The sequence below is a fragment of the Saccoglossus kowalevskii genome, chromosome 13 (assembly GCF_978046115.1).
Source record: "Saccoglossus kowalevskii chromosome 13, keSacKowa6.1, whole genome shotgun sequence".
NCBI lineage: Eukaryota > Metazoa > Hemichordata > Enteropneusta > Harrimaniidae > Saccoglossus > Saccoglossus kowalevskii.
The window spans coordinates 29,637,071-29,665,041 of NC_140653.1; the positions used below are offsets into that span (position 1 = coordinate 29,637,071).

At 34.8% G+C, this 27,971-nt stretch overlaps 3 protein-coding genes across 5 annotated transcripts; 1 reads left to right on the forward strand and 2 right to left on the reverse strand.

Annotated features, from left to right (window-relative positions):
• Positions 1–1,951: 1,951 nt before the first annotated feature.
• On the forward strand, positions 1,952–7,530 carry LOC100371503 (ubiquitin-like protein 7). Its single transcript, XM_002730806.2, has 9 exons — positions 1,952–2,113; positions 2,864–2,983; positions 3,412–3,491; positions 4,001–4,085; positions 4,813–4,870; positions 5,349–5,437; positions 6,079–6,125; positions 6,495–6,794; positions 7,343–7,530. Exons 1-9 carry the CDS (start codon positions 1,975–1,977, stop codon positions 7,463–7,465), a joined length of 1,041 nt encoding a protein of 346 aa, XP_002730852.1. The 5' UTR covers positions 1,952–1,974; the 3' UTR covers positions 7,466–7,530.
• A 688-nt stretch (positions 7,531–8,218) lies between these two features.
• On the reverse strand, positions 8,219–18,107 carry LOC102807814 (uncharacterized). 3 transcript variants are annotated; one of them, XM_006811613.3, is made up of 10 exons: positions 17,951–18,107; positions 14,386–15,644; positions 13,785–13,877; positions 13,226–13,627; positions 12,528–12,610; positions 11,438–11,540; positions 10,931–10,988; positions 10,301–10,361; positions 9,477–9,725; positions 8,219–8,587 (listed from the first exon to the last, which is right to left on the reverse strand). In XM_006811613.3, exons 2-10 carry the CDS (start codon positions 15,632–15,634, stop codon positions 8,519–8,521), a joined length of 2,367 nt encoding a protein of 788 aa, XP_006811676.2. In that variant the 5' UTR covers positions 15,635–15,644; positions 17,951–18,107; the 3' UTR covers positions 8,219–8,518. The 3 variants fall into 3 exon arrangements, 2 of the variants coding, with proteins under 2 accessions (XP_006811676.2, XP_085363306.1); XM_085507180.1 differs by having other exon boundaries at positions 14,386–15,663; XR_014931418.1 differs by lacking the exons at positions 8,219–8,587; positions 9,477–9,725 and having other exon boundaries at positions 11,397–11,540.
• Positions 18,108–21,166: 3,059 nt separating this feature from the next.
• On the reverse strand, positions 21,167–27,630 carry LOC100371348 (steroid 17-alpha-hydroxylase/17,20 lyase-like). Its single transcript, XM_002730805.3, has 10 exons — positions 27,551–27,630; positions 24,894–25,085; positions 24,226–24,399; positions 23,726–23,819; positions 23,069–23,230; positions 22,697–22,905; positions 22,387–22,512; positions 22,033–22,272; positions 21,821–21,919; positions 21,167–21,557 (listed from the first exon to the last, which is right to left on the reverse strand). Exons 2-10 carry the CDS (start codon positions 25,045–25,047, stop codon positions 21,307–21,309), a joined length of 1,509 nt encoding a protein of 502 aa, XP_002730851.1. The 5' UTR covers positions 25,048–25,085; positions 27,551–27,630; the 3' UTR covers positions 21,167–21,306.
• Between the last annotated feature and the right edge of the window lie 341 nt (positions 27,631–27,971).

A 27,971-nucleotide genomic window follows, 5' to 3' on the forward strand; every position in this document is an offset into this window, starting at 1 on the left:
GATGACCCACCATGCTTTGATTATTTCCTTGTACAAAAAAAAAAAAGAAAAAAGATTTGACAAATCAGTACATATTTTCAGAAAAGCTGTTTGCATAAGATTTTGCACTAATTTATAACATATTTACCGAACGTTTCATTCAAATAAAATTGAAACAACTGGATTGGACATGCATTCATAAACGTTTTTTTTTCTGAAAGCACTGTATTGAAATACATGTAATTTGTAATTTAATAAATTGTGTGTTGTTGTAAGAACATTACATATAATATATGTAATCTAGAAATATCATACTCAAACTAATACTAAAATATACTTATGTAATGCACTCTATGTGATTGTCAATATTCTTAAAATCTGGAATTGTCAGCAGTTTTTGCCCTTGCAGATCAAGTCATGCCTAATAAAAGGTGGCAGGTCAGAGCTTATCAGGTGTGCTAAAACAATCACTCACTATGAAACTGTTGAATTTTACATGTATTTTATAGCAAACCATACTCGTCACTGACAAGCAATGCCTCTAAAACCTCTGTGGTTGGGGTTGGCCATGTAGTGATATTTAGCTTCGCTGTCGACTTTGTGGAGCGGAGCCTATCATATGAGTGATTGTCGTCCGTGTCGATGTTTTACTTTTTAGATTTCTTCTTGAAAACTACAAGCCTGAATGCTTTGATACTTGGTGTATATGTACCTTGGGTAGACCTCTCTTAGATTTGTTAATTTCATGATGATATCTTCAATTCTCTAATTTTGGTGAATATTTGTCATTTTTGGTAAAAAGTGATATTTTCGACTTCTTGTTGAAAACCGCAAATCCAATTGCTTTGATATTACATATATAGGTACTACATGTGAACCTCTCTCAGATTTGTTCATTTTGTTATATCTTCAATTCTCTAATTTTGGTGAATGTTTTTGTCATTTTTGGTAAAAAGTGATATTTTCAACTTCTTGTTAAAAAACGCAAGTCCAATTGCTTTGATATTACATATATAGGTACTACATGTGGACCTCTCTCAGATCTGTTCATTTTGTAATGATATCTTTAATTCTCTAATTTTGGTGAATATTTTTGGTAAAAAGTGATATTTTCGACTTCTTGTTGAAAACCGCAAGTCCAATTGCTTTGATATTACATATATAGGTACTACATGTGGTTCTAACTCAGACTTGTTCATTTCATGATGATATCTTCAATTCTCTAATTTTGGTGAATATTTTTGTAATTTTTGGTAAAAAGTGATATTTTCGACTTTTTGTTGAAAACCGCAAGTCCAATTGCTTTGATACTACATATATAGGTACTACATGTGGTTCTAACTCAGATTTGTTCATTTCATGATGATATCTTCAATTCTCTAATTTTGATGAATATTTTTGTAATTTTTGGTAAAAAGTGATATTTTCCACTTTTTGTTGAAAACCGCAAGTCTGATTGTTTTGATACTCTACATATTGTTCATTTTCTAATGATATCTTCAGTTCTTTAATTGAAATGTGCATTGATAATAGCGGAGCTATCTCAGCTGACAGGCTGCTTGTTTGTTTCTTCCACCGCCCTGAACACTGTCCCTCAATGGTGTTTTGTTCTACCGGTAAATTGGTGTTGAATCATAGGTCCAATTATGGTTCTTCATTTTTGGTTAGAATTGTTTCCATCCAAATTTTAGCCAATATTTTCTTTTCAATATTCCTTTTAGATATATTATTTTTAATAAATATTGCACAACGTAGAAAGCAGGTCGTTAGTTTGTGCCCATTCTGAATTTTTATTCTTTGGACGAATTTTTGTTTTGGTTTACGTGTTCAGATTTCTGTCTTGAAAATTATATGTACACATAAGTTTATTTATTATTGGGTGTATTGTGCTAAATCACCATTACGTGTTGTTTACAAGCAAGAAAATCAACTGACTTAAGCGGTGAATGAAAAACATAACGTGCCTAGGTGGTCCATGTTTGTACTCGAAAAAAAATGGCGACTTGCAGTGTTTCGTTAAAAGTTCCCGAAAAAACCGGACGAATTCAAGTAGAAGGTGTCCAATTATCCGAAAGCGTCCAGAGCCTGAAGAAGCAAGTGGCAGATAAAATCTCATTGGCCGAGTCTCAATTTGGTGAGAATAGAATTCCTGAGTTTAGTTGCATTCTGGCCTGGTGTGTCGCCCGGCGCGAGGATTGCTATTTATTTACAGCGAACAGCTGGTATTACGATAACAAAGACACTAGTGTCCACTATGCCCGGCGTCGCTCACATTTGACCGCAGCTTAGTGTCTTCCAATAGTTTTAATTTAAACTTCAAGTGGAACAAATATAAAAGCAGTGGGTGTAATTATATGCACCAGTTATTTTCATACTCCAAACTGCCATACAATCATTTTACAAATACTTTCTCTTCTAGACAAATGTATTGAGGCAAAATGATTCACTTCCTGTATTAGTAAAAACGTTGTTTTTAGAAATGTTGCAGTCAAATAAATGGGGGGGGGGGTACAATGGATTATACGCAACCCTGCGTTATAATTTTATGATCATATTGTTGAGATCAGACCTCAGGACACTGAATTTTGTGACTGCAGACAGTTTTATTAGTGTGAAAAGTGCCATAAGGTTGTAATATACATGTAGCTGAGATTTGATTTATGTGGATATTGCCTTAATCAGTTAATCAGAAAAGCAAAAAAAAACATACCAGTACACAAAAAATGAGCAGCCAAATTTTCACAGATTCAGGCTCAGTTTCAGTTGCGTTAGGATTTATAGAGGAATGTACATTGTTGCTTTGGTGATCATTTCAAATAAGATTTTTGTTGTAACACTACCGGTAGTTACATTACATATCTTTATCTCAATACTTTGTCAATAGATCTTATTTACTGTGGTCGTTATATGAGAAATGAGAATACTGTACAAAGTTATGGTGTTAAACCTGGAGTCACGTTGCATGCCCTCCGAAAAAAGGAACCAGAAACTGGCATGGAGGCTGGTAAGTCATTCTCAAATAATTGTTATTATTACAGTGGACTACTTTATTTTTGCATGAATTTCACTATCACTATTTTTGTGCTAGGTTGTTTCAAGAAAATTAATTAGCTTTACAGTAAGTGTAATGGACAAGGGAATGCAAACAAACTATAAAACACCCATACATAAACCGTACATCAAAAATAATTTTATACACATGTAGTATTACTGTAATTAAATTTGATTACATGGGAAGTTGCTCTTGAGATGATTCTCTAAACGTTTCCAGCTGTCAAATCTAACTGAGCAATATCAACTCAATATAATATTAATACATTGTACTTTGTGAGTTGGAGTTCATTTTAAAAAAGGAAAATTAATACAAATAAAAGGAGAATCTTTCTGTTTTCAGCCAAAATACCAAATGTTTCTTGTACACTTTGTCGACAGAACCCATGGATGAAGCAGCAATTCAGCAATTACTTACAGCTCTGCAGTCAGCATTATTGAACCCAGCCCAGAGACATACTGTAAGTACACACAGCAAATGGTATATATCTACACTGTCTTCTGTGTAAACTGAAAGCATGTCTAAAGCGAACACCTCCCTGCCAGAGTGCCCCAAACTAAATCATTAGTACATGGTTGAGTTGGCTTTTTTGAGAATAGTGTCACATTCGACCAAATTGTTCTATCAAAAAGAATTATGGGTATTTTCAGGGCAAAATCGAACGTGTTTGCAAATGATCATGTGACCCCCCCCCCAAAAAAAAAACCATAATTCTTCTCAAGTTATCCTCATAAAGAACTATTACTAGAGAAAAATAAAAAAAAAATTGTTTTTAACCAAAATCGGATGGTGCATCTACTAGTAATAGAAGTGTTATGGTATTTATAGGTCTATGTTTCATAACTTCTTCATCAGATCATTCAGAAAAATATTTGTTTTAATAGATTTCATGTAAGACAGATATTTTCAGTTGGAGAGCACATTCCTTTCAATAGTACATGATTCTTCTTATCAATCATTTGTTGTCAGGTGATTCGTATACTGACAAGTCGAGTGATGTTGGACAATGTGATTGCAGCTACACCATGTCTGCAGGCTGATCCAACTGCTTTAGGTATGTACACGTTATTTCATCAACGTACTTCTTACATTGTGACATTTCTGCATCACTATTCAAGTAAAACTGTAAATTTGTTTTCATCATAGTAAACTGTTTAGTTGACAATGAATCAATAGGCAAATGAGATAATTGATTATGAAGAGATTTGTTAGAGATATTTGTTTGGTCATGTCTCATAACTTCCTTACAAATTGAGATATGAATAACATGATACACATGTAGTTGAATTATTCTTAAGGCTCTTATACTAGTACTATTTACCGGTAATGTTATAATTGACTAATATGTGTAAAGTATGCATCAGTTCAAATTCTTGTGTTCTGATGTATGTAGTGTATAAACTCTATATCCATACTCTTGTGAGTAACTGTCTTCTAATGCATTGAGGTTGTGTAGTTCCTGTTGATTAACTTCACTAGGAAATTTCAACAAAATCGTGTTGATTTTAGAAAATAGATAGTATGAACTAAATCTCCAATATATCATGATAAGAATGCTAGAGAATGTTATTTGTTCTGAGCACTGGGTGGTATTACGTTTTGAGATGGCTTTGGGGAACAGTGTTCCAGTATATGGCCCTTTCATGCTTAGTAACATTGACACTTGACTTACTGACAGCATATAATGAAGTTGATGATGAGAGAGAATTTGTCATAATTACTGTTTTTAAAGGTGATTGTATTCACACACTATTAACTTATCATATTTGTTATTATCCAAGCTATGCTACAAGACCCAGAATTACTTATACAGCTGGCTGATCCTAATATGATACATAAGTAAGTATAGATATTTAATACTGTGATAGAAGTACTGCTCAAAATGACTTAGTTACTGAGCCAGTTTTGGACTTTCATGCTGATAAATTGCAATGGATCAATTAGTCTTGTTTTCACCAATACTAAATTCAATGGATACTTGTTAATAATCATGATAAGCAATTCACCCTATTCAAGAAAGCAATGAATTACTAAATTGATAATGATTCACAATGGTACACAACAATATGATACATAAGTAAGTATAGGTATTTAATACTGTGATAAGAGTACTGCTCAAAATGACTTTGTTACTGAGCCAGTTTTGGACTTTCATGCTGACAAATTGTAATGGATCAATTAGTTTTGTTTTGACCACTACTAAATTCAATGACCATGATAAGCAATTCAAGAAGGCAATGAATTACTAGATTGATAATGATTCACAATGATACACAACACTTTAACAGATTTGTTTTTTTCCCTCCTCCTACTCCAGAATAGTAAAGGCTCATCCTGCTTTAGGTGAAGCAGCACTTCATTTAGCAGCTGCCGTCAATGAAGAGAGTGCTACTTCAAGAGGAGCAGGTATGTATTTTATTAGCTTTGCTTTGTTGAGCGGAGCTTATCATATGAGTGATTGTCCGTGTCCATCATCAGTCGTCTGTGTCAACTTTTTTGAATTCTTTTTGAAAACTACAAGCCTGAATGCTTTGATATTTGGTGTATATATACCTTAGGTAGACCTCTCTGAATCTCTCAGATCTAATTTTGATGAATATTTTTGTTATTTTTGGTGTAAAGTGATATTTTTGACTTCTTGTGAAAATGTGTAATTGCTTTGCTTCTATAGGTACTACAGGTAGACCTCTCTCAGATTTGTTCATTCCATGATGATATTTAAATTTTTTTAATTTTGATGAATATATTTGTTATTTTTGGTAAAAAGTGATATTTTCGACTTCTTGTTGAAAACAGCAAGTCTGATTGTTTTGATACTATACATGTAGGGACCTCAGGTAGACCTCTCTCAGATTTGTTCATTTTCTAATGATATCTTCTGTCCTTTAATACACCTAGATAGCCAGCACTGACTATTTACTTCAATTCTGTAAACAGAGCTTTAATTTCCCCAAGATATTTTTGCATGTCCGGAAAAACAACTTGCAAGCTGAAATGCTATACCTTGTATAATATGAACTGATGTTTATTTATCGTTTTATGTGCAGCTTCCTTTTTAGGGTTTCCTGATGAAGAAATGGAAGTTTCTGAATCCGTAAGTTATTGTCACATATTAATTGTAATAAACGTCGAATCATGAATTGCTTTTAAATGTAATGATTAATGTAACGCAGCTGTAATCCGTAATATTATGTCATTAGTCAGGTGATAAAGACACTGGTTATTTTAAATTGGGCAACAACTTGTATGACTTTTCTTTTTGTCTCAATTATATGTAAATCAGCAATGTTGATCAAAATGCAGCGTACAAAATTGAGTAACAAATGGTGTCTGGCAACACTTAATATTGCATTTTATTTTCATTGCAAATCAAAATTAAACCATTGCCTGCTGATGCTCTTATATACTATCCATGAAGGCCTTCAGCAGATTATGTGCTTAGGTATACACCTTTTTATTGCAGGCACAGGGTAACCGACAACAACAATCCTCCACGCAACCAATCACATCTGCTCAGCTTGCTGCAGCGCTAGCTGCTGCAGGTGTGGGCACATCACTCGGTGACAGTCCCGGTGGTAGCAATAGAACGCCTTCTGCAGCTTCTGCTGATCAAAGCCAGCCGTCTACCAGTAGTAATAGCAGCCAAAGTGCAATCACAGCAGATTTATTCAGTCAAGCCATGGCACAGGCAATGTCCGGTTCATCATCAAGTAATACCACACCACCTACTTCATCTCCATCGCCATCTAGACCAGAACTGCAGGTTCGTTCTCTGATAAAAGCAATATAACTACTATTCACCTCAAATGTGGTTGCTGAGCACAGCCATTAGCTTTATTCAAACTAGGTATTCAAACATTTAATACTAGTAATTAAAAAAGATAAATTGTTTCGTCAAAGGGACACTACTAGTACATGTATTCTTCAACGTTTACCAGCACTTCATGCAATAAACTATGTACATGTATTGTTATTATATTATAATGTACAAAACATTTACCGTATCAGGGCCTACAAATATAGAATGATTAAGTACACCAGTCATAGCAATCATTGATTGTCAGAATTCTTCATATTTTACTGCTGAATAGACCCAAATGGCTGCCAAGATAACATTGGGAGCAAGAGAGTCTCTCTCTTTATCAAGTCCACTGTTTCAAATACTAGATACACTATGGTTTACATAGGTCAGGGGAACAAGGCCTGCAATGACTGAATGGTGGAAATATGTTTCTCAAGGCTATTTATAAAAATACTTTTCAATACCAGTTCAATAGCTGTAACAATAAATGTCCTTTTTGTTTTTTTCAGTCTCAGTTACGCCAATTACGAGAGATGGGGATAACAGATGAAAGTAGATGTATACGAGCATTACAGATAACAGGTGGTAATGTACAGGCAGCGTTGGAATTATTGTTCGATGGCACAGTTTAAATATGAGATTAGTTGACTTTTATGTTTGTCCTTTTATTTGAAGCTAATAAAAACTTGTTATTGCATTACATAGTCTCTGTGTATTCCCAAGTTTGAACATGAATAGTCAGGAATGTCAGGGATATGGTTCTAAAACAAAAATGAAATGTACATACCAAGTTTGACCAAGACCTGGAATTGCAGGAAAGCTTTATTTTGATGAATTTTTACATTAAAATAATGTAAATGCATTAATTCTGTTATTTTTGCTGGTAAGTAAAATTCGCTAAGTTAAATCTATGTGAACATTTAAAATCATTGTTTCCTTGACAAATATTGAAATTAAATGGTTTTACAGTAACCACAATTCAGCCATCTTGAATCAGATAACCAAATGAATAAATATGCACTAATATTGTCCAATGTTTGCATCAAGTTTGAACAAAATCTGTCCCATACACAACTGGGATCCGGTTCTAGAATGGCAGAAGTGCCTGTTTTTCATGAATTTTTAACATTAAATTTAAATGGTTGTCATCTCGAATCTGATCTAAAATGTACAATGTATTGAACCAAATTTGAACAAAATCCATCGATACACAACCAAGATCCTGTTCCGGAATGGCAGAAATGCGTGATTTTGATGAATTATTAGCACAAAAATGGCTGCCAGTTGGCCATCTTAAAGATCACAAGACAAATGGACATGCACAATGTCGCCAAAGATACAGGTTTTCCAATTTCATCTGAACAGAGTGAGAGACTCGCTTCAAGTGAATGACAACGATTATATTCCATTGAACAACACAAAGGTGTGCATTTTGTCAAAATTACATAGCAAACATAAGGGAATCTGGCCACAATGTTCTACATTCATAACTTCGAACACAAATTGTGTTATTTACTGCTGTTCCAAAGATTGAATGATATTTCACTAAAATATGTGATTAAGAAATAATTTGTATCAAGTTCTGTGTATAAATATAATGTGTAAAAAGTCAGTGGATCAAAATTAACTCGTAGTGCATAATGTGACCCTATATTAAACTGATATGCCAACAATTCATACAGCATTCACATCATCCAGAAATGCAAGTTCACACTATACATCATCCACGGTTGGGCTAAGGCCAAAAGCCAATACTGCAAGTGAAAAACAAAATTAAATGTTATGTTCGCTTAGACAAGGCATGTCATGATTGTTCAATAGTTAAAAGAACTGAATAAGTCGGCCATTTTGAAACAACTGCACATTTATGTGTTATGTTATAAAGTTTGTTTGCAATCGGTCAAGGCATGTATTAAAACAAAATGGCAAGTCAGCCTTTCAAATCCAATCTCTAAAACACTCAACAACATATATTTGAAATTTGAATGACATCCATCCATATACGACTAAGATACAGTTGTGGTGCTTGATTTTGGTGTTTTTTTAGTGAAAAAAATGGAGTGCATAAATCTCCCAAGATGTTTCATGAATATGTATGTCTGAGCACAGTCTTTCTATCACTATATAGAGGGACTGTGGTCTGAGTTACAGGTTGTCAGGGGACAGAGATCAAATTTGAACAATCCTCTAGAACATTTCTAATCAAAACATACTAAGTATATTTCAATTTCTAGTGCCTAAAAATAGATTTTTGGACGATTAAAATGTCACTGCTGTAATTTAGGTTTGCATTTTATTGCCCCCAGGAGAAACAAGCTGAATTCTCACATGAAGAAGTGGAGTAAATTCTTAAAATGCATTTAAATCCCTTCACAAAGACAAATGTAATGTTGTCCTGTTATTAGTGGTCATTATCAGTTATCTATATTCTATGTAAATTGCTTCAATAAAAATTAAATGTATACTGTAACTGCATTAATTTTTTACTGGGTTTTAATTTTGCCATTTTCGCTGATTAGTAAAATTCACTAAATTAAATCTATGTGAACATGTAGAATAACAATAAAACTTGTTGTCTCCTTGACAAATTCGTGAAATTAAGACACAGTGAATATGCAATACTGTTCCCATGATCATACTCACCCATTTTCGCTTCCATGCGATCCAACCCATGATAGTTTGCGCAGGATACAAGATTCTTACTGCGGTGTTTGCTGCGTTCTGATGGAAAAGACTAGTAGCTACATCAGTACTAAATAGAACAAGAACAAGCAGTCTTGTTCTCCATGAACTAGAATCATCAAAAAGTGTCCATAGACAACTCTTGAATGTCTCATAGTTGTTCTCAGGTCGTGACTCAAAATTTCTGATGAGTTCATGGAGTTGATGGTCCTGAAATTATAAATGCATTTTGTCACATATCAAAGTGTGGCAATTGATTATTCAGTTTCTTGTAATACAGCTTGACTTATGACACCAAATTCTTTCTTCAATTGTTTAAAATGTCAGTCATCGTGCAGCTTGATTTAAAACAATATATGCTAGACATTGATTTTACAGTCAGGGATATGCATTTGTAAAACACACATTTTTGGGACAATTTTGGGATTGACCCAAAAATGTTATGCAATGCTTAATCATTGGATACTGTATTTGTTTTTTAGTTGCACATACGCTTACATAAATGACAAGGGGTGTGTACAGCAACTGAGGTGGCTCACAACATGATGTTTAATAAGACAATTCTTACAATTCATTTTTTAATAACCATTTTTGATTCTGAAATAAATTTTTAAAACCCACTTTCGTTTATGAGATCTGTTTTTGTTTTATTTTAAAAACCAATTGTATATTAATCCATTTTTGTTTTTATTATATTAAGAATACCATCCCTAGAAAAAAATATACATGATGATGCTTTATGTATATACATGTACTAACATCACAACGTACACACTTACTGATACCTGATATGTGGAAAGATCATCACCAATATTGCTCAGCTCTGCACCTATTCCATAAAGTTCACTGAAAAAAGAAAATCAAAACAAGCTAATAACTTAGAGAAAACGCCAGTGTGTGATACTATCATTGAACAAGTCAAAATATATATTATAAATAATTAAAGGGAAGTCCGGGCAAACAATATAATGATCTAAATGAAAGAGTTCCACAAATGTAGAAGAATGCAATTCACAATTTTTTATGTCACTTTTCATTCTCTATATATTCAACCCACAAGGATTCCGAGTGAAGTATAACATCATAGCCACTGTGAAAAATTAAGAAAATGATTTCCTCTATAACTTGGAAAAATACTGATGAGAATTAATTCAAAAATTTTTCAGTATGCGTATTACTGGTGTATATAATTATAATAATGTAATTTAGAATGTTGCATATACACAAAGTAAAAGTAAAAAAATTATCAAAAAGGTAAAATAAAAAGTTATTTAGGTCATTGAAAATAGAATGACTTTTTTTTGGTCAGATTATAAAAATACAATAAACATTTTTATTTCCTATTTGAAGGCAAACAAACAACCAAACACAAATACAATGTAATCTGATAAATAACACTGAATAATAATGCTCACGGTTCAATTCTGTCCACACCAGTAATTCTTCGTGGATGTACAGAAGATGGGTCAGGCCCTGTTGGAAAAAAATTGTTATTATCAGTAAACTACAAGACTAATAGTTTGAGTCTATTAATACGAGTTTTGTTAGTCCATCCATGTGTCATCCAACATCATTTTTCAGACAAAAAATTCTTTCCAACTTATTACATTACTACATGATTGACAGGCACTTGATATGCAATTTGTTTTGTGATCTGTATTCTCTGATTAAGTAGTCAATTATCCAGGCAATCCACGTAAATAGTCTGAAGAAAAGTTGAAAAATACAAATTATGCAAGTCAGGTAATTAATATGCACAGATTTTAACTCAAAACTATTCAAATCTGTGCACTGTCCTAGAGCATCATCAGATAGGCCGACCGACCAACCGACCACCCTCCTTCAGAATGCAACGTATAGAAAAGGTAATATTCACAGTACCACCAAGATTTTCTTTGTCCATGTAGTTTATTTACTTGTACCTGATGTTGCCCACAGTGCCTCTCTCACTATAGAGGAACTATGGGTTTCACTTGTTAATATCGTCTTTGTCATTATCGGTCTCTGCATGAACTGATGTAGTTTCTGCATCATATAATAATAACAATTAGATTAAAAAAATGTACAACATGCAGCACCAAAATACTGCGGGTAAACTGATGGCACTCAATGTATCAAGTGCAAGTTCTAACTTTCTTAAACCCTTTCATAGCAAAATTACAGCAATTTCTTGCCAAATTTTATCATTGTTAATTAATTTTGAATTAAACAACTGATTTGCCTCAAAAATGCAATTAGTGTTCTTCAAAAACAAGAGTATATTTGAGGAAATGGGAAAATTTGTAAAAGCCTTTATTCAATCTTGGCCATCACCAGAAAATATAACAGGTCTTATCATATGAGCAACTGTGATATCATTTTCCTATTTTGATCCACAACAACCAATATTTTTTTACACTGGGTCAAATTATATTAATGATCAACAAAACATACTCAAAATCCAGAGATAATATTGCCAACATGAAGTCTTGGACAATTCAGCTAGCTACTGTAAATATTCCAGAATTGGGCACAGTAAAATTGAATTTTACACAGATTGAAACTTGGCAAGAAAGCTAAATTGATATAACAAGTTTAAGTTCAACAATTTTTAGGTCAGTGAATTAACAAAATAAAATTGTATGTTAAACAGAATTCATCATCAAATATTTGCATATTTCAAAGCAAAGATCTGGATCGTAATACTATTCGCATTGTCACAGATTGTGACCCGAACTACTTGAACACATTAATGTTTTTCTCGAGTAATTCAGAGCCAATATTGGAAATAACGTGTGGTAGTGCTCAAGCAATACTTAAGTCATTGTCAAAGTCCAAGTTTGGCCAAGTTGACATTTGAGGGAGAAGAAAGAATATGTCAAGCTAATTTTGTCAAGACGTTCAGTCAGGCATGTCAAAGAAATGTAGTCAGACAGGTAGATTGAGCTTAAAACATAAGTAACTGTTTTGGATTACACTCGACGGGGACTAAAAATATATCTCCAATAATAGTCATGAATAAGCTGTAATTACCAGTACATCTGTCAGTTGAGTTGACGTCTTTTTTGACCCACAGATACCACATGTCTCGGTACTCTCATCTCCCAACAATTTACCTACAACAAAATACATTTCATTTATTTATTGTCAGATGTAGCTAATATAAAGTCAAGATGGCTTATGATCATTAAAGCTATCAGGCCGACCACAAGACATATTATTATTTACATCATGTAATTTGTGGGGGCCAGGAATTTGCTAGGTCCAATCGTAATTATTGCCTTGGCAGTAATGAAATGAAAGATACAGTATCATTGCAAGTATTCTGTTCACGTTGTTGTTATTAATGCTTGTGGTTCTGAGAACTCAAACGATTTTTATTTTATATTTTGATATAAATCAATCAAGCTTTAGTTCTCAAATCTGTACTTGTGCCCAAAAAGAAAAAGAGAAATGTCATACAACTTAGAATACTGTGGAATACTTTATTTTCGCTTGAATTAATTTTCGCTGAAAAGGCTTTTTAGGCGTTTTGTATGGAATTCATTTTCACTGATTTCTGATGAGTTTAATGTGAAATATAGGAAAAAAAGTATATTCGCTGGATTTTATTTTCACGGAATCATCCCTTCAGCGAAAATAGCGAAAATAAATTCCAAGCAAAAATAAAGTATTCTACAGTAAGTGATAAATAATTCATAGGTAAGAATTTTCAAAAAATATATTATTACCTTCTTGTAGTTCCAAGCAACATTTACGATATTGCCATCTCTCAATTGTAGTTGTCAAAACAATCTTAGAAGCACCACATTCTCTCAAAACATCTTCTGAAACAATGTCCTCCTGAAGGATAGAATTGATTTTCTCCACTTTGTAGTCCTGCCACAGTCGCTTCAGAGCTGATAATGACAGGCATTCTACGACAACAACCAGACATTTATGGTCAATGTGTTTACAGATGATATCACCAATGTCATCAAGGTGCTTCTTCATAGCTGGGACCTCGTCAATTGTTTTGACTTTACTGAAGAGGCAGCGAGCAATATCAGATAATGTCTGTGCTTTGATCTGTCTAACTCTCTGAGCTTCCGTCTCTTCAAATGAATCCACATTCACTTCAATTTCAAGCTCACCTGTTGCATAGAATTATAATAAGTTATAACACTTTTTGTCTCATGCCCATTGTTTTATTATGTTGTGTTTTTATCTCTGGTAGAGGACATCTATCAGTTAGCAGAATGCAATAGCATTTCCTAACCATCTCACAAAATATGGCATAGGTATATTTACCTGGCTGTCTTTTACGCTTCTTCGGTTGTGGCTGCAGCTCGGATTCAGATTGAATGGTTGGATGAGGATTTCCTTGCATTTGTGAGCTGATCCCTTGAAAAGTACACAAGTGTTAGACACAAAACTAAGTGTTTCTAGACTTGAGATGTTAAAAAGCAAACATTTTGCAATGCAGTATTTATTGTGTAATTATGATGTTAAACACTGTAAAAATATAGTATTCTTTTGTTTGATATGAAGGGAAATATAAAATATACATAACATTTATTAGTATACATGTATATATACTAGCTCTAAGAAAGTTCATGCTGAATTCAAATTTAGGCATCTAATTCGCACCACGACATGTCAAAATATATGATTTTAATGTATTTTTACAACTAAAATGATCAGCAGCTGGCCATTTTTAATATGGTGACAACATTCGTGCTTACATATACTATATGGTACTGTATGTATAAAGTTTGAAGTGAATTACTCAAAGTATGCATAAGACATATAATCATTGTAGGTGCATAAGTCCCTGTTTTTGGTGGTGCAGTGATATATACTTTTTTGTAATTTCCTTTATTTTTACAGTATTTTGACAGAAGTTGTTTACCTTTTGTAGTGTTTGAAACCTCACACACATACGAACAACACCATTCCAGAAAGCGTGCATGTGATTCAGCAATCACTCCATTTGTGGCACTCTGTATGAGTATACCCTTTAATCGTTGGCTTTTGTCATATGCAATCTGATACCTTCTCACAACCCCCATCAATTTGCCTTCCCAAACATCGACTTCATTATTATCGACCTGTACAATAAAGTTATCAGCAATGTCTGGAAAGTTCATCAAAAGAAAATCTGCAAAACCGCAATGACTGGTAGTTAGGAATGGTACACCTGCAATGCTGGCCATTAATGCAATTAAACCAAATGGGTCAGATTCTGGTGCAAAAACAACAAGTTGACATTGATGAAAATCAGTACGGAGATCTTCAAGGGAAGCCAGGGGTGGGTAGAAATTGATACCTATGGGTCTTGAACTTGACTTCAAGTAATTAATACACTGATCACAGTTCAATTCAGATGATTGGTATCCTATAAATTTCCAGACTGGTTTGACAACATCATATTTGTAAGATTTTGCAACCTGCGCTAAAGCATGAGCCACTCTGGTATATCCCAAAAGGCAGTTTTCATCTACATTGGGATGAACAGACAAAATTTCAATTCCATTTTCTAGACTTGAGCAAGTGGTTTCCAACTTTGCTATATTATCATCAACAAATGGAATATACTGAATGTGTTCCTTAGTTTTGAAAATCCGAAACTTGTTATTGTAATGCCTCCACACTCGAGGACCTAATGAAACAGCAAGATCAGCATATTTTGCACACTCTAACATTTCTTTCTCCGCTTCTTGAACCATCTCGGGTGTCGTTCTTGTATCTTCTGGGATGGTGTAAAATAAATTGACAAATTTGCATGCTGGGAAAACTTCAGACTGAATGCATCTTGCTGCATCTGCCGTTCCATTGATAGTGGCATGGCCAATAATTAAGCCTATATCGGATCGGTTCTGAAGAGATGGAAAATATGATTCATGCAAAATAAGCCAGTCTGTGGTAGGGTTTTTGCACTTTAAACGATGTTTTATAATCGGCAGAAGGAGATCAATTCCATGATGTAAAGCATCATTTTTCTCTTCTTCTGTTGCATCCAGTACTGTACATAACACTTTTCTACCATTCTTTACAAACATTATTCCAATTTCTTTTTGAATTGCTGGGACTGTAAGCTCTCCACTTCCTGGCAGCCATTTTGTTCCAATAATCAAAACAGTGTTTTTGGTCTCGCACATTGTAGTAACTCTAAATAGAAAAATGAAAACTGGTTCTATTTTAATCTCAAATGCAGGAGAGAAATGTGTTAACTCCATATTGGATTTGCAAAGAATTAAGGACTAAAAAAAATATAACACTAGAGGGCGTTTGTTGTTGTTGTTGTGTGTGTTTTTTTTTTGGGGGGGGGGGGCTCGTGTCTTCTCCAGGGTTTTTTCTAAACGGGGAACAGGGGCACAGCGGCCTCATACTCTCGGTTGGCGCCCTCTACCGGATTGACAATTGAACTTTCAAGTTATAAATATATTTCTTGAGCCACGCAATTCCGTGCTGCCGTACAACATGAAATCTTTCTCAAATATATTTTTCTCCGTGAAAAATTCCCAGCAACACCAGCTGACAATGTTTATGGACACCAAATACACTGAAATTACTCCAAAACTATTTCAATGGCGATAGCCTACTGTTAAAACGGCGCTGAAACCTTACGAAACTTTCCACACCCTATAGTCAGTATAGTAACCCCCCCCCCCCAGGCTTGGTCGCTCCGCTTCCTCGCCTGTGTGTGCTCTCTCTTGTTAATTTTTTTTCTAGAACAAACCCTGAATCTCAATAGAGCCCATGAGAAACCAGTTTTTTAACCTTCCCCATTTTCATGCAACGTTGGTTATATGAATAGACTATCCATTCATTTTTCTAGACGATTCAGTTATCGTTGTAGACGTACATTACATACCCGCTACGTGACAGTTAATTAAAACAACAGACCAAGGTTTCAGATGGATTCAACTATTACATCATGTAAGTGTCCACAGTCAAACATTCATCAAACAATCATGTTTTACTCTAGTCCTGAGTACAGTCCTGTAGGTTGGCCTCCTTCCGCTGATCATTCGGGGAGCTAGTTTTACTCATTCTTAATATCGGAATTTATTATTTCATGCATACATACATATGCTCGTTCATTTAATAAATTTTATTTTGAACCTTTCGCGAAAACACAGTCCCTCCACAACTCTGGCGAAAATAATAAACCTAGTTAAAGTTGGACTAGCGAGGGCAACGCACGGTTCAAGGAATTATGCATCATTTCTGTCACTTCGGTTGGATCCATTCCGAGAGGAGTAGCGGCCGTTGTCGACCGAAGGTTGCACAAGAGGTGTGGAGGTGAAACTAAGTAGAAGATTCCAGGGAAAGATTGACTGGACGACTTGTTCTGGCAAACTGGACCATCCATTATGCCAGAAATCGAACGACACTCACAACGCTAATATTATTATCTCAACAAACTACCAATCAAAACAATTTACATTTATCATTGCTTGTTATTATTTATTCCCAGTTTAATGTTCGTATTATATTTCTCCCAAGTGTTACACAGCAATGATTTTTGTACCTAAAAAGCAATGGAATATTCCAAGTACCCTCTGTCCCCTGTTGCCACACTTCAAAGGAATACCGCGTCTGGTGTTTTGATTAAGTGTCACGTGAGCAGGTATGTATTGCAAGAATTTATTGACTACCGGGTGCGGGAGTTAAGGGACGACGTCAAAAGATCGATGTCGGATAAAAAACTTAATTCCTTTAGTTTTTTCCCAAACCCCCCTACCCCCCACTGAAACTTAATTGATAAATATTGGTCATGGCGTCAGACTACATTCACCATTAAATACAAATTGATAATCGGACAATAGTATTGCATAGCAGTTGGTTGTCGGGTGAGTGTAAAAAGAGTTTACAAATGCACCTCATTTGACGCACAGATTTACACTCGAACCAAACCATTTTTCTGTATTTTTTCCCCTTTTCGGTTATTTCTGTCCATGATTGGATAGAACTACAAATACTCCAAGATTTTTTTGACTTCATTAAAAAATAAAATCGTTTTTGTAGGATGGAAACTTTTTTAGGTCAAAACCCCCCACCCCCAAACTAAAGGAAATAAGTTTTTTATCCGACATCGATCTTTTGACGTCGTCCCTAAGTGTATGCAAATATCTTGCGCCCGCTATAATACAGGTGATGTCATGGGCTCGTATGTCTTCGAACCGAATGTAAGTAACTACTAAAGTAACAACCACCTGTAATATACAGATTTTTTTTTAAAAACGAACAAGCATGACATCGATGACTTCACTGAAACTGAATAGTAACCTGCTCGATGATTATGGGCGTGGTCATTTTTGTAACTCATTTTTGGCAACTTGATGTTCGTTACTCGATTTCCGTAACAATTCAACATTTCTTAATTGTTATGATCACATACGCCAGGAAACTGACTGTGATGTTGCCATGATAGTGTACTCAGACAATAGAAGAGTTAGTTGAATACTTACTTGCAATATCATACCATATTATCGCCAGGGTCCAATTACCACCATTTCAACGAAATCTGCGAGGTTAGAGCCACAACGTTCACGCAACAAACCGCAGAGCCACTTCCTCAATTTGAACTGCACTTAACTTGTTATCGTTCTTCCGGTTCACACAAATCGCCATAGATGGCGCTATGCATATTGGAATGGAATGTCAGGGTAGTATTTTCTAATAGTATGAGTTTATTACGAGGTTACAGCAAATTATGCACGAGGACAGTACAGCGGAGTATCGACAGATGCGCAGTTATTATTATACATCTTTTCCTCCCAGGAATTTATCATTAGAATGCGTTTAGAACTGATTTAGCGAACTTATTTGTGTGGGGTCAGGTCAAACCCTGGGGCAGCCATCATGTTTGTTTTTTATTAGGGAACGCTTCCACGCGTAATCGTTCCATATTTGGAATGCGCGTTTTCTAATATGGTAGGATGAAAATACCCAGCGCAATACCGCAAAATTACGACATGGTGTAACTCATGGCGTTACGGTGACAGACGTATAATAATATTATTAATAACACAGTACAAATGTTGAAACCATGTACAAATGACTAACACATGACATAACACTGTTAAAATTATGAAATAGTGACCAAATAATGATGAAATAATGTGAAGCTACATTAATTTGTTTGTTTGTTTGTTTCTTTGTTGTTTTCACTAATCTCAGCCCAGGATGTATGATTCCGAAATTATGCTGACACATGCCACAGTGACTTTACTCCTATACCTGAAAACAAACACGTGTCGTGAGGCTGACCACAGTATCAATACACAACTGTGTGTGTAATTCATTCACACATCAGAAACACTGTAAGAATTATCCATTTGTAATTTTTCGCCACAATATTAATCAAATCTGTTAATTTGGTAAATATGAGTATTGATGGTTTTTTTGTAAAGTGACGATAATATATTTCAACTAATGGTTTTAACACTGGCATAGAAAAAAATAACAAATAAAACTTATATGATATATGTTTTAAAGAGGAATTAATATTTTAAATATTCAAATCAATTTAGATAATATTACAATTCGAGAATTAGACAGGGATGGCTGTATGAATGCATCACAATTATTAGATTATTTTCTATTTTCACCAGTACTTCCTACTCATACTCTCGTAGCCAAAATGACCGAAAATTATTGACCGTTCGTTTAAATTAAGCTTGTAATATCATTTTATGATGCAAATGCACGTTTTCCCGGACGGCAGTTTTTTGTTTAACACCTACTATGTATCACATTGATAATGAATTTGTTCTTTACCAAATAAAAACAAGTCATGCCATTACATGACAGAGAAACGAGTCAGCCATTTTGATTCAGATCATAAAACAAATTACACGAGAGTAAGGAAGTAAGAGAGTAAGTATTTTCCTTTGCAAGTAAGAACAAATACAAGTTTCTATTTCTTGCTTACATTTCATGGCATGTAGTTTTATTGCGACCAGTCAATGTATGTCAGAGTCGTGGCTCTAGAACAGCATTCGCATACGGCCATTTTGAATCCGATCTGAAAAAATATGGCCCGTTACATACATATATATGTTCATTGTATGTACCAAGATTGTCAATAGCTGTTCATGTATAATCGAGATCTGGGTCCGGAATGTCAGAAATACTTGATTCTGATAAATGTTAAGTTTGAAATGGCCGCAATTCAGCCATCTTGAATCTGATCGTCAAACAAATGTATTCCAAATGTATGGTGTTGTATGTGTAAAGTTTGAATGTGATTGGCCCAGGCATGTCCGAGATAGAGGTGGGCACATATGCACACAGGCATAGATTCACGGCGATCAATCTGTAAGTCCCGGCCCGTTTTCTGACTGCATCCGAACTGAAGCTAAGAAGCTAAATCTGTAATAAGTTGTATTCTTTATCATTATCGTTGTTATCAGTATGCAAATATATAAAATACAAATGTAAATGAATCTATTGACGCACCCATTACTGAATGGCAATATAAATCAATAGAGCATGAACAAATTAGAATGCACCAATTAAGTTTTAATTACGTATATGTTGACTCAACATTGACCCGCTTTAGGTTTTTTTATTTCCTCTGGAGTCGCTATCGTAGAGCATGCAATCTTTGGCGAGAAACAACGGTGTAGGACCCTTTATAGTACGTTTTGTAAACTCCAATTTTTAAATTTTTCTATCCAGCATGTTATGTTTTTTGCTATATAAAGTTCTACTTGAGATTTTTCTGTTTTCATTCGAACTGTATAGTAAGTGGGGAGGCAGCCTTTAAAACAACATACATAAATGGTGTATTTTAAGTAGTAATGAGATGTTAACATTTTCATTTTTTTTTCTTATCCGTTAGCCTGGGTGGAATATGTAAATATTCACCGCAGATTTATAAATGCTGTCGGTAGGACTTTAACAAATTCGCAGTAAGTAAAGAGATGTAATATAGTTACAACATTACTGTTGAAAGTACACAATTCTGAAAGTACACAAGGAAGTTTCATACGAAATAACATCTAGTTTGTACAGCGAATATTATGGTTTTTCCATTGGAATACTACAAGCTTAGGCCCACTGTTAATATAGACGGGCAAATGAAAAATATTATTTCAGTCACAATTCAAAAAGTTTGATCTTTGTTCACTTTCTTGAAGGAATGTTGTCGGTCATTAATTAGAATATATTGTATCCGCTATAAAAACACCAACAACTAATTCCTTTCTCTACTTCCCAAGCTTTTAGTATGTCAGCGAGGGGTAAGTTTGTTTCTGACAGCAATAATTGTATTCGTTATCGCGCACGTATGTTTGAAACATACATCTCATATATTGTGTTTTGCAAACACGCGTACCGGCAAAGTGAGTCATATATTAAGATAGACCTCAAAATGTTTTGTTTGTTATATTTCAGAGGATATTTTGTTGACCCACCGTTAATGATTCACGCTTTTAAGTATGTCTTCGAAAAAAATATTTACTAAAAACGTTTAAAAGATACACCTTGTTTCTGAGCACAATTTTAATACAAAAACAAGAAAACCGCACCACTGTACCATTTTTTTTTCAAATTTCTCTCGGACGATGAAAAAACATTTTTTTTATTCTATTATCTTTACTTATATTGCCTGTAAATGCACACTAATTCTAAATGCCATAACAGCAAATTGGTTTCCCATTATCTTAACAGTCAACAGCTTTTATATGTTCATTGTTATTTATTACACCATCTCTCCATTCACCGATATGTACATATATTTTCATGAGAGAAGTTACTAATCTATAAACACGTGCATTATTTTGATAATAATAAAACTGAACCAAAGTAAACGCTGCAACTATATTCTCTTTTTAACTACTACTTCATATTCAGGCGCTCTAAGAACAAGCGTCGCAGCATTTCCATCGAGACTGGGTAGTTCTTTACCGGGTACTGGTGAAAACGCGAAACTTTGATACAAAGAAGTGAACATCAGAAATATCTCTGGCTTCGCTAGGGACTCCCCAAGACAGACACGACGACCCGCTGAGAATGGAATGAAGTTGTCCTGTTTTGCTTTGAGTGAGCCGTCTTTATCTATGAATCTCTCTGAAATGTACAGATAAATATTGTTAAGTAATTCATGTGATACAGATAATAATGGTAATAGATCTACATTTTAATCGTTTTTCATGTGGTAAACATCACCATATATACTAGATAGAATGGATATTGTAAAATTAATATTTAATAAGAATGTGAAATGTAACAGTCAGTCTGAATGAAAATATAAACTTTGTATATGAACAATATCTGATACAATAGCATCCCGAGTTAAACAACCCCATATTTATCTTACACAGTGTACATACCTGGTCTAAACTCTTGCGGATTATCCCAGTGTTTTTCATCCATCTGCGCAGCCCATAGATTAACCATTACCCATGTATCTTTAGGGATCACATATCCCCCTAAAGTCAACAAAAATAACGGAGTTAATTTGCAGTTAAACATCGATTGCTGTGCAAGTCCAAAAGTTGTCAATTTAATGGTGATAATTAATTATTATAATATAATGCATTACCAATACTTGAGTCCACCAATGCTTTGTGTGGAACAGACATCGGTACAACAGTACGTATTCTCATCAGTTCGTGGATAACCGCATCACAGTATGGTAGATGTGGTCGGTCTGATATTAAGGGCAGTCTGTCTCTTCCAATTACGTCATTGATTTCTCTAGCAACCTTAGCCTGTACATCCGGGTATCGAGTGAGGAAGATGATTGACCAGTCCATTGTATGTGTAGTCGTATCAATACCAGCTGTGGATGATATGTATATAAAGTATTAGTATATAGATCAAATGATAATATTGTGATAAAATAGATCATTTATGACTTTACAATTCACACAATGTGGGGCATTTATTGACCAACCTCCAAACATGTCAGAAACTGTTTGCACCAAATGTGTATCTGTAAGGCTACTAATGTTGTCGGCATTTTCTTCCTTGGCTTGGCGTTGAGCATCGAGTAAATAGTCAATGAGGTCATTCAAATTTTCTAGAAATACATAAAACGTTAAGTGCAATAAAATATGCATTCATATATATACATGTCGTGAACAATTATTTAAGTAATACAATCTATAAAATGCTTCTCAGAATGTTTCATTGATTCTTTCAAATAGTTATTTCAATACACACACAAAATCATGTATAAAAGTGTACAATTTAATTGCAAATACCTTGATCAAATTTCTGCTTATGTTCGTAAAACTTCTTGTAAATCATACCAAGATATTTGTTATTGACTTTGTCCATTTCCCGGGCAGCCGAAGTTGGAAGAATTGCTGTCCATGGAATCACGTCGGCTACTAAGCCATTGCCAGCTATTTTGGCAAAATCGTCTATAATGTCCATGAAGGCTTTAAGCTCTGGGTCATCGAGTGTATACCTAGACATTAATAAAACGACTACTGATAAAATGCTTTAGATATAATTATTTGTATTTCTTCACAGACATTATAACTTGTCATGATAATTGGAGCACACTTTCTGTTTGTATGAGATTCGTATATAGCAAAGACAATACAATTCAAACATTTGAGTACACTTACTTTTGACCAAAGCAGAATTGAGCAACGATGTTGTTAACAGTTAAAAATAAAAGAGGTCTTGGGGCAATAACTTTGCCTTCATTGTCTTCCAGTATCTGTGTCAGTAAAGGAATTGCGTCTTTACGCATCATGTTTTCTAGTTTATCGCCACTGGCATAATTTCTGAAAATAAAATGGCAATATCCATCTACAATCTATAGTAGATTATTTGCAAAATGGTGGAAACTTATTTTTTTTAAATGCATTGAATGCTGCATAGGCAGTTTTTCGTGGCAGAGGCTTATTTGAAACTATCTGAAATTGCCCTGTATTATATTTTGAAGTTGCAATAAGTGTCTTCATTACTGGCAATTCAAACAGACATTCGTCTTTGTACAGATCTACCTTAATCTACAGTCTTCATATGAATCTACATTTAATATAAAACATGACAACACAAATCTACAATATGCATATTGTATATTCCCAAAAGATGATCTACTGCTGACGTATACAGTTGCCTTTCATAGGGAAGCTTGTTATTCTACACGTTTTTTCTGGGGGGGGGGGTATTGTTTGATACGTCGTTCCAAATAACAGATAAATTTTGTATTTCACGGCTTTGCACCTATGTCATACACCAAAGTCATATACACCCGAAAAAAGGTTTATGGTTACCTTATTGCTTGGTGTGCGATCTTTCTGTGCAACTTCCAAGAAGGACTATAATCACTAAAGACGATGTCTTTGAATCCCTCAGATGTCATGTTTCCTGCATTGTATTTAGCAGTGCGTTAGTAGACTCAAATTTCTTTCAAACAGTCGGAGTAATCACAGTTCATCAATTATGAATAATTGTATGAAAACATGAATTATATACATCGTTTTATCCGCCTGTTTTCGTATTATCTGGCCTTATACATTATCTCAGAAAGTCATTGTCAGTGAATTATTAACATATGCTCCTCGCCAAAAGCTCGGAATTTATGACGATCACTAAACTCGTTCAATAAATACGATATCACACACGCGGCCATCATTCTAGATCATCTATTGATCGAAGTGAATCACAAAATATTGATTTATTGAATTGGCATGGGGTTAGCAGTAAAAGTTTGTGGAACAGCGAAATATCAAAAACGATTGTGGTATGTTCTGCCAATTTACATTATTCTTACCTGTAAAAGTTTGTGGTCTCCCGGCGAAATCAGTCGACCTTTTCAACAATGTTTCTTTGATCAGTTCATAGTTATTCACTATTACCACGTGGCGACTGCCTATCTTAATGGTAAATACATCTCCGTACTCCTTAGCCAATTGCAAAAAGTCTAGGTATAGGTTCTCAGTCAAAGCTGTAAAGTTTAGTACTTTGGATGAATTGAGTGTATTCAAACAGGCAAATTCACCAGTGTTTTTTACCATTCATATATGGATGCATGATGAATATAGCAGGCACGTCATCGAGAAAGTCCAATGTATATATGTACGAAGCTACACAAGCAATAACCAGTGAAATGTTTATTCCATCGGGGCGCTATTTATACTCAGCTGTACACAAAACATAGGTAATAACGTCCAATCTAATTTCGTAAAATTCATTGATTATATACTTGTGATTTTCTCATGTACATAAAAGGATATGAATTGGTTTTGTAAATGCGAAAATGATGGGGACAAAATGTAGGACAGTTGACCAACTATGTGTTTAACATTATTCAACGTAAAGTGTGTACTTTTAAATAAATAATTAATTAATTTTATTTATTTATTTTTATTTATTTTTATTTATTTCTACACAGAAACTGATATCAACTTTTATCTTAATTATTGAAACCATGATACTTACATAGCATACTACCAATAATTGGAAAACCACGTGGTCCAGGGGGCATACCAGATGGTCGATGGATGCTCCATAGCATTAGGGCACCCAATAGGATTACGACAACCGCTATCAATTTGTACGTCAGACTAACAGATAATATGCTTTCCAGCAACATGATTACAGTGTGGATTGTCAATATACTTTAATGCGAGTCTGTAGAGAAAACAAAATCAAATCGTCAGCACAACTACACATGGTGATTAAATATGGGACATTTGCTTTGCGGAGTGATTCATTCTGTGATTCAATCATTGGTTGAGTATTATAGTGTATTTAGCCAGAGTTAGTGCTAGTTTGGCGAACATGTTGAAACTTATTACTTATACAATAGTTGGGGTTGGTGAAACACTGAAATTATTGAGGGTGTTCTTACATTGTAGAGCAATAACCACATTGTAAATAGTTAACGTATATTGTTGGGGTGTCATAGAATTGTAACTATTAAATCGTCAGTTGCGATAATAAATATCGTAGTTTCGAAAAAAACGATTAATGGTACTACTAAAAATAGATCATGGGAAAGAATAACATGCTTATCGAGTAACACATAATTTGAGCTTCTCTAAATAAATTCCCGTTCCCTTGGCAAGACGTACGCCACAGTGAAGCATTATCTCTTTGCATATAATTACATCGTAATGAGCAAACAATAGAACAAATACTGTCAAAGTATGGAGTGATTATCTCCATCTCAAAAACTGTGCATGGTTGCAAATTATGATTTACCCTATACAGACTGGATTCATATCATGATTTCACTGATTGTTATACCAATGTTTTGCCCTAACGTGGTGCGATTTACTTCTGTATAATTACTAGAAGCAGAGATATACCGAAAACTGGTCGATGTACAATAAAAGCACAATTCACTTAAGGGACCGAACAATCACAAATCAAATTAAATACATGTGTCCGGGGACCAAATTTAAACACGATCTCCTATGGTCACTGATTAACAACTTCGATTATCCGTACACGGATTGATTCTTTCAATAGTAATCTAGACAACTGCGCCTACGTGAACCCATGAACCTACCGATTTTAACCCGACCCTATTTACAAGTACATTGTCACCGCTTGTAGGTCACGTCTGTACGACAGAGGTGGCGTCGACCCAAAGCAGAGTCGCTGCTGTTCATACAATAATACATCACACACAAATCATTAGATGTATATAGTCTAGCACGGTACAGTGCGATAACCACGCTCAGTACAGTATTGCGTGTTTTATGTGAATCTAACCATACACCTTGTTTTACAACTCGCGTGTACACTCACAACCAACTACGTGTCCCACTGTGCTATAAACTGAATGTTAGCACAATTCAAATGTGTTTGACATAACATATCATGAATTATCGTATATACAACATACCGCCATGTGTAGATCATGACGCATGTCCGAGAACGTTATCGTTTTTATTTCACTGAAATTCCATGTGCCTAAGCGCACGTCCGTACCACATGGTGATTGTCACGATAATGTAAACTTGGAGTGAACCTTCCCTTTTATACCCGTCAGTCTGATTCTTTGCCGAAATCAGAAGATCAAATAACTTATACATGTTACCATGGCAATTATAGAGCCATTCACAACGACGCATTGTTTTAGAATTAACCAATCATTGTATAGTAATTTGGCCTACAGATATACTAATTATATGAAGTTCCCGCGCTATTTAGACTTCATGTGTTTCCTTTCACGTTCGATTTTAAAACAGACAAGGAAGAGTATGTATTTCTTCAGCTTGTATCCTGATAGTATGTTCCAGTGTTCGATGTTGAATAAACTGTAGTCAACACGTTGAGTGACAATGGTTAAACTTAGTCTACGTCTGACGTTTGTATACCCCCACAACGCACAACACAGAACTGGACACTTTCATATAATTACAAGGAGACAACAATAGAACAAATACTGTCAAAGTATGAAGGGATTATTTTCATCTCAACAACTGTTCATGGTTGCCAAATTATGAATTACCCTATACAGACTGGATTCATATCATGATTTCACCAATATTCTGTCCTAATTTGGCGAGACTTACTTCACTAGAAGCCGAGATATACCAGAAACTGGTCGATGTACAATTAAAGCACAATTCACTTGAGGGACCAAACAATCACAAGTCAATTAAATACAGGTGTTTGGAAACGAAATTTAAACACGACCTCCTATGGTCAGTGATTAACAACTTTGATTATCCCTACACGGATTGATTTTTTCAATAGCAATCTAGACGACTACGTTTACAGATGAACCATGAACTTATTTACAAGCACAATGTCACCGTTTGTAGGTCACGCCTGTACGGCAGATGTGTTGTCCATCCGCTGTACAGTCGTTGCTGTTTATACACAGACAATTGTTAGATGTGTACAGTCTAGCACGGTACAGTGCAATAACCACTCTCAGTACAGTATTACGTGTTGTATGTGAATCTAACCATACACCTTGTTGCACAACTCATGAGTACACTCAAAACCAACTACGTGTCCCACTGTGCTATAAACTGAATGTTATCACAATTCAAGTGTGTTTCACATAACATATCATGAATTATCGTATTTACAACATACCACCATTTATAGAGCATATCATAACGCATAACACGTACCTGTAAGGCTGTTGGTGTAGTAATAACGGCAAGTGACTGATTCGTAATGAGATCAGGGCTTTTATAGCACCAGACAAATCATACAACGATGAGTCATCCCAGTGGGGTCAAACCAGGTCACATGCACACTTTGAATTTGTTTTGTGACGTGCTATTTTAACGGTACATGGCAAACCTTCGCACTACTGCCTCATTTGAGTCTTGTCTGCACGATTTAACGTAGTACTAGTATATGAAAATGTTAGTGACGGATTCTCACGTGGTCATGATGTACGCCGTTCATCTTGATTGGGTATTTTTATTGTGGCTGTATAGTAGTAGTATAAACAGGAGTAAGGGGAGTGTAAATTCGATTCAATTAATTAGTTCTTCAATGTAATGTGTAAACCTGCCATTTTTTTTTGCCACAGATTCTAAAGGT

Bases quoted from the DNA above. Each gene is read 5' to 3' on its own strand.
- LOC100371348 (XM_002730805.3), bottom strand. From the start codon at position 25,047: ATGTTGCTGGAAAGCATATTATCTGTTAGTCTGACGTACAAATTGATA. The intron at 22,906-23,068 runs GTAAGTGTACTC...ATTAATGTCTAG, and splicing joins CAATTCTGCTTTGGTCAAAA to GTATACACTCGATGACCCAG. The intron at 22,273-22,386 runs GTTGGTCAATAA...TATCATCCACAG, and splicing joins AGTTTCTGACATGTTTGGAG to CTGGTATTGATACGACTACA.
- LOC100371503 (XM_002730806.2), top strand. From the start codon at position 1,975: ATGGCGACTTGCAGTGTTTCGTTAAAAGTTCCCGAAAAAACCGGACGA. The intron at 3,492-4,000 runs GTAAGTACACAC...ATTTGTTGTCAG, and splicing joins ACCCAGCCCAGAGACATACT to GTGATTCGTATACTGACAAG. The intron at 4,871-5,348 runs GTAAGTATAGAT...CTCCTACTCCAG, and splicing joins GATCCTAATATGATACATAA to AATAGTAAAGGCTCATCCTG.
- LOC102807814 (XM_006811613.3), bottom strand. From the start codon at position 15,634: ATGTGCGAGACCAAAAACACTGTTTTGATTATTGGAACAAAATGGCTG. The intron at 11,541-12,527 runs GTAATTACAGCT...TATATGATGCAG, and splicing joins CTCAACTGACAGATGTACTG to AAACTACATCAGTTCATGCA. The intron at 8,588-9,476 runs GTGAGTATGATC...TTTCACTTGCAG, and splicing joins TCGCATGGAAGCGAAAATGG to TATTGGCTTTTGGCCTTAGC.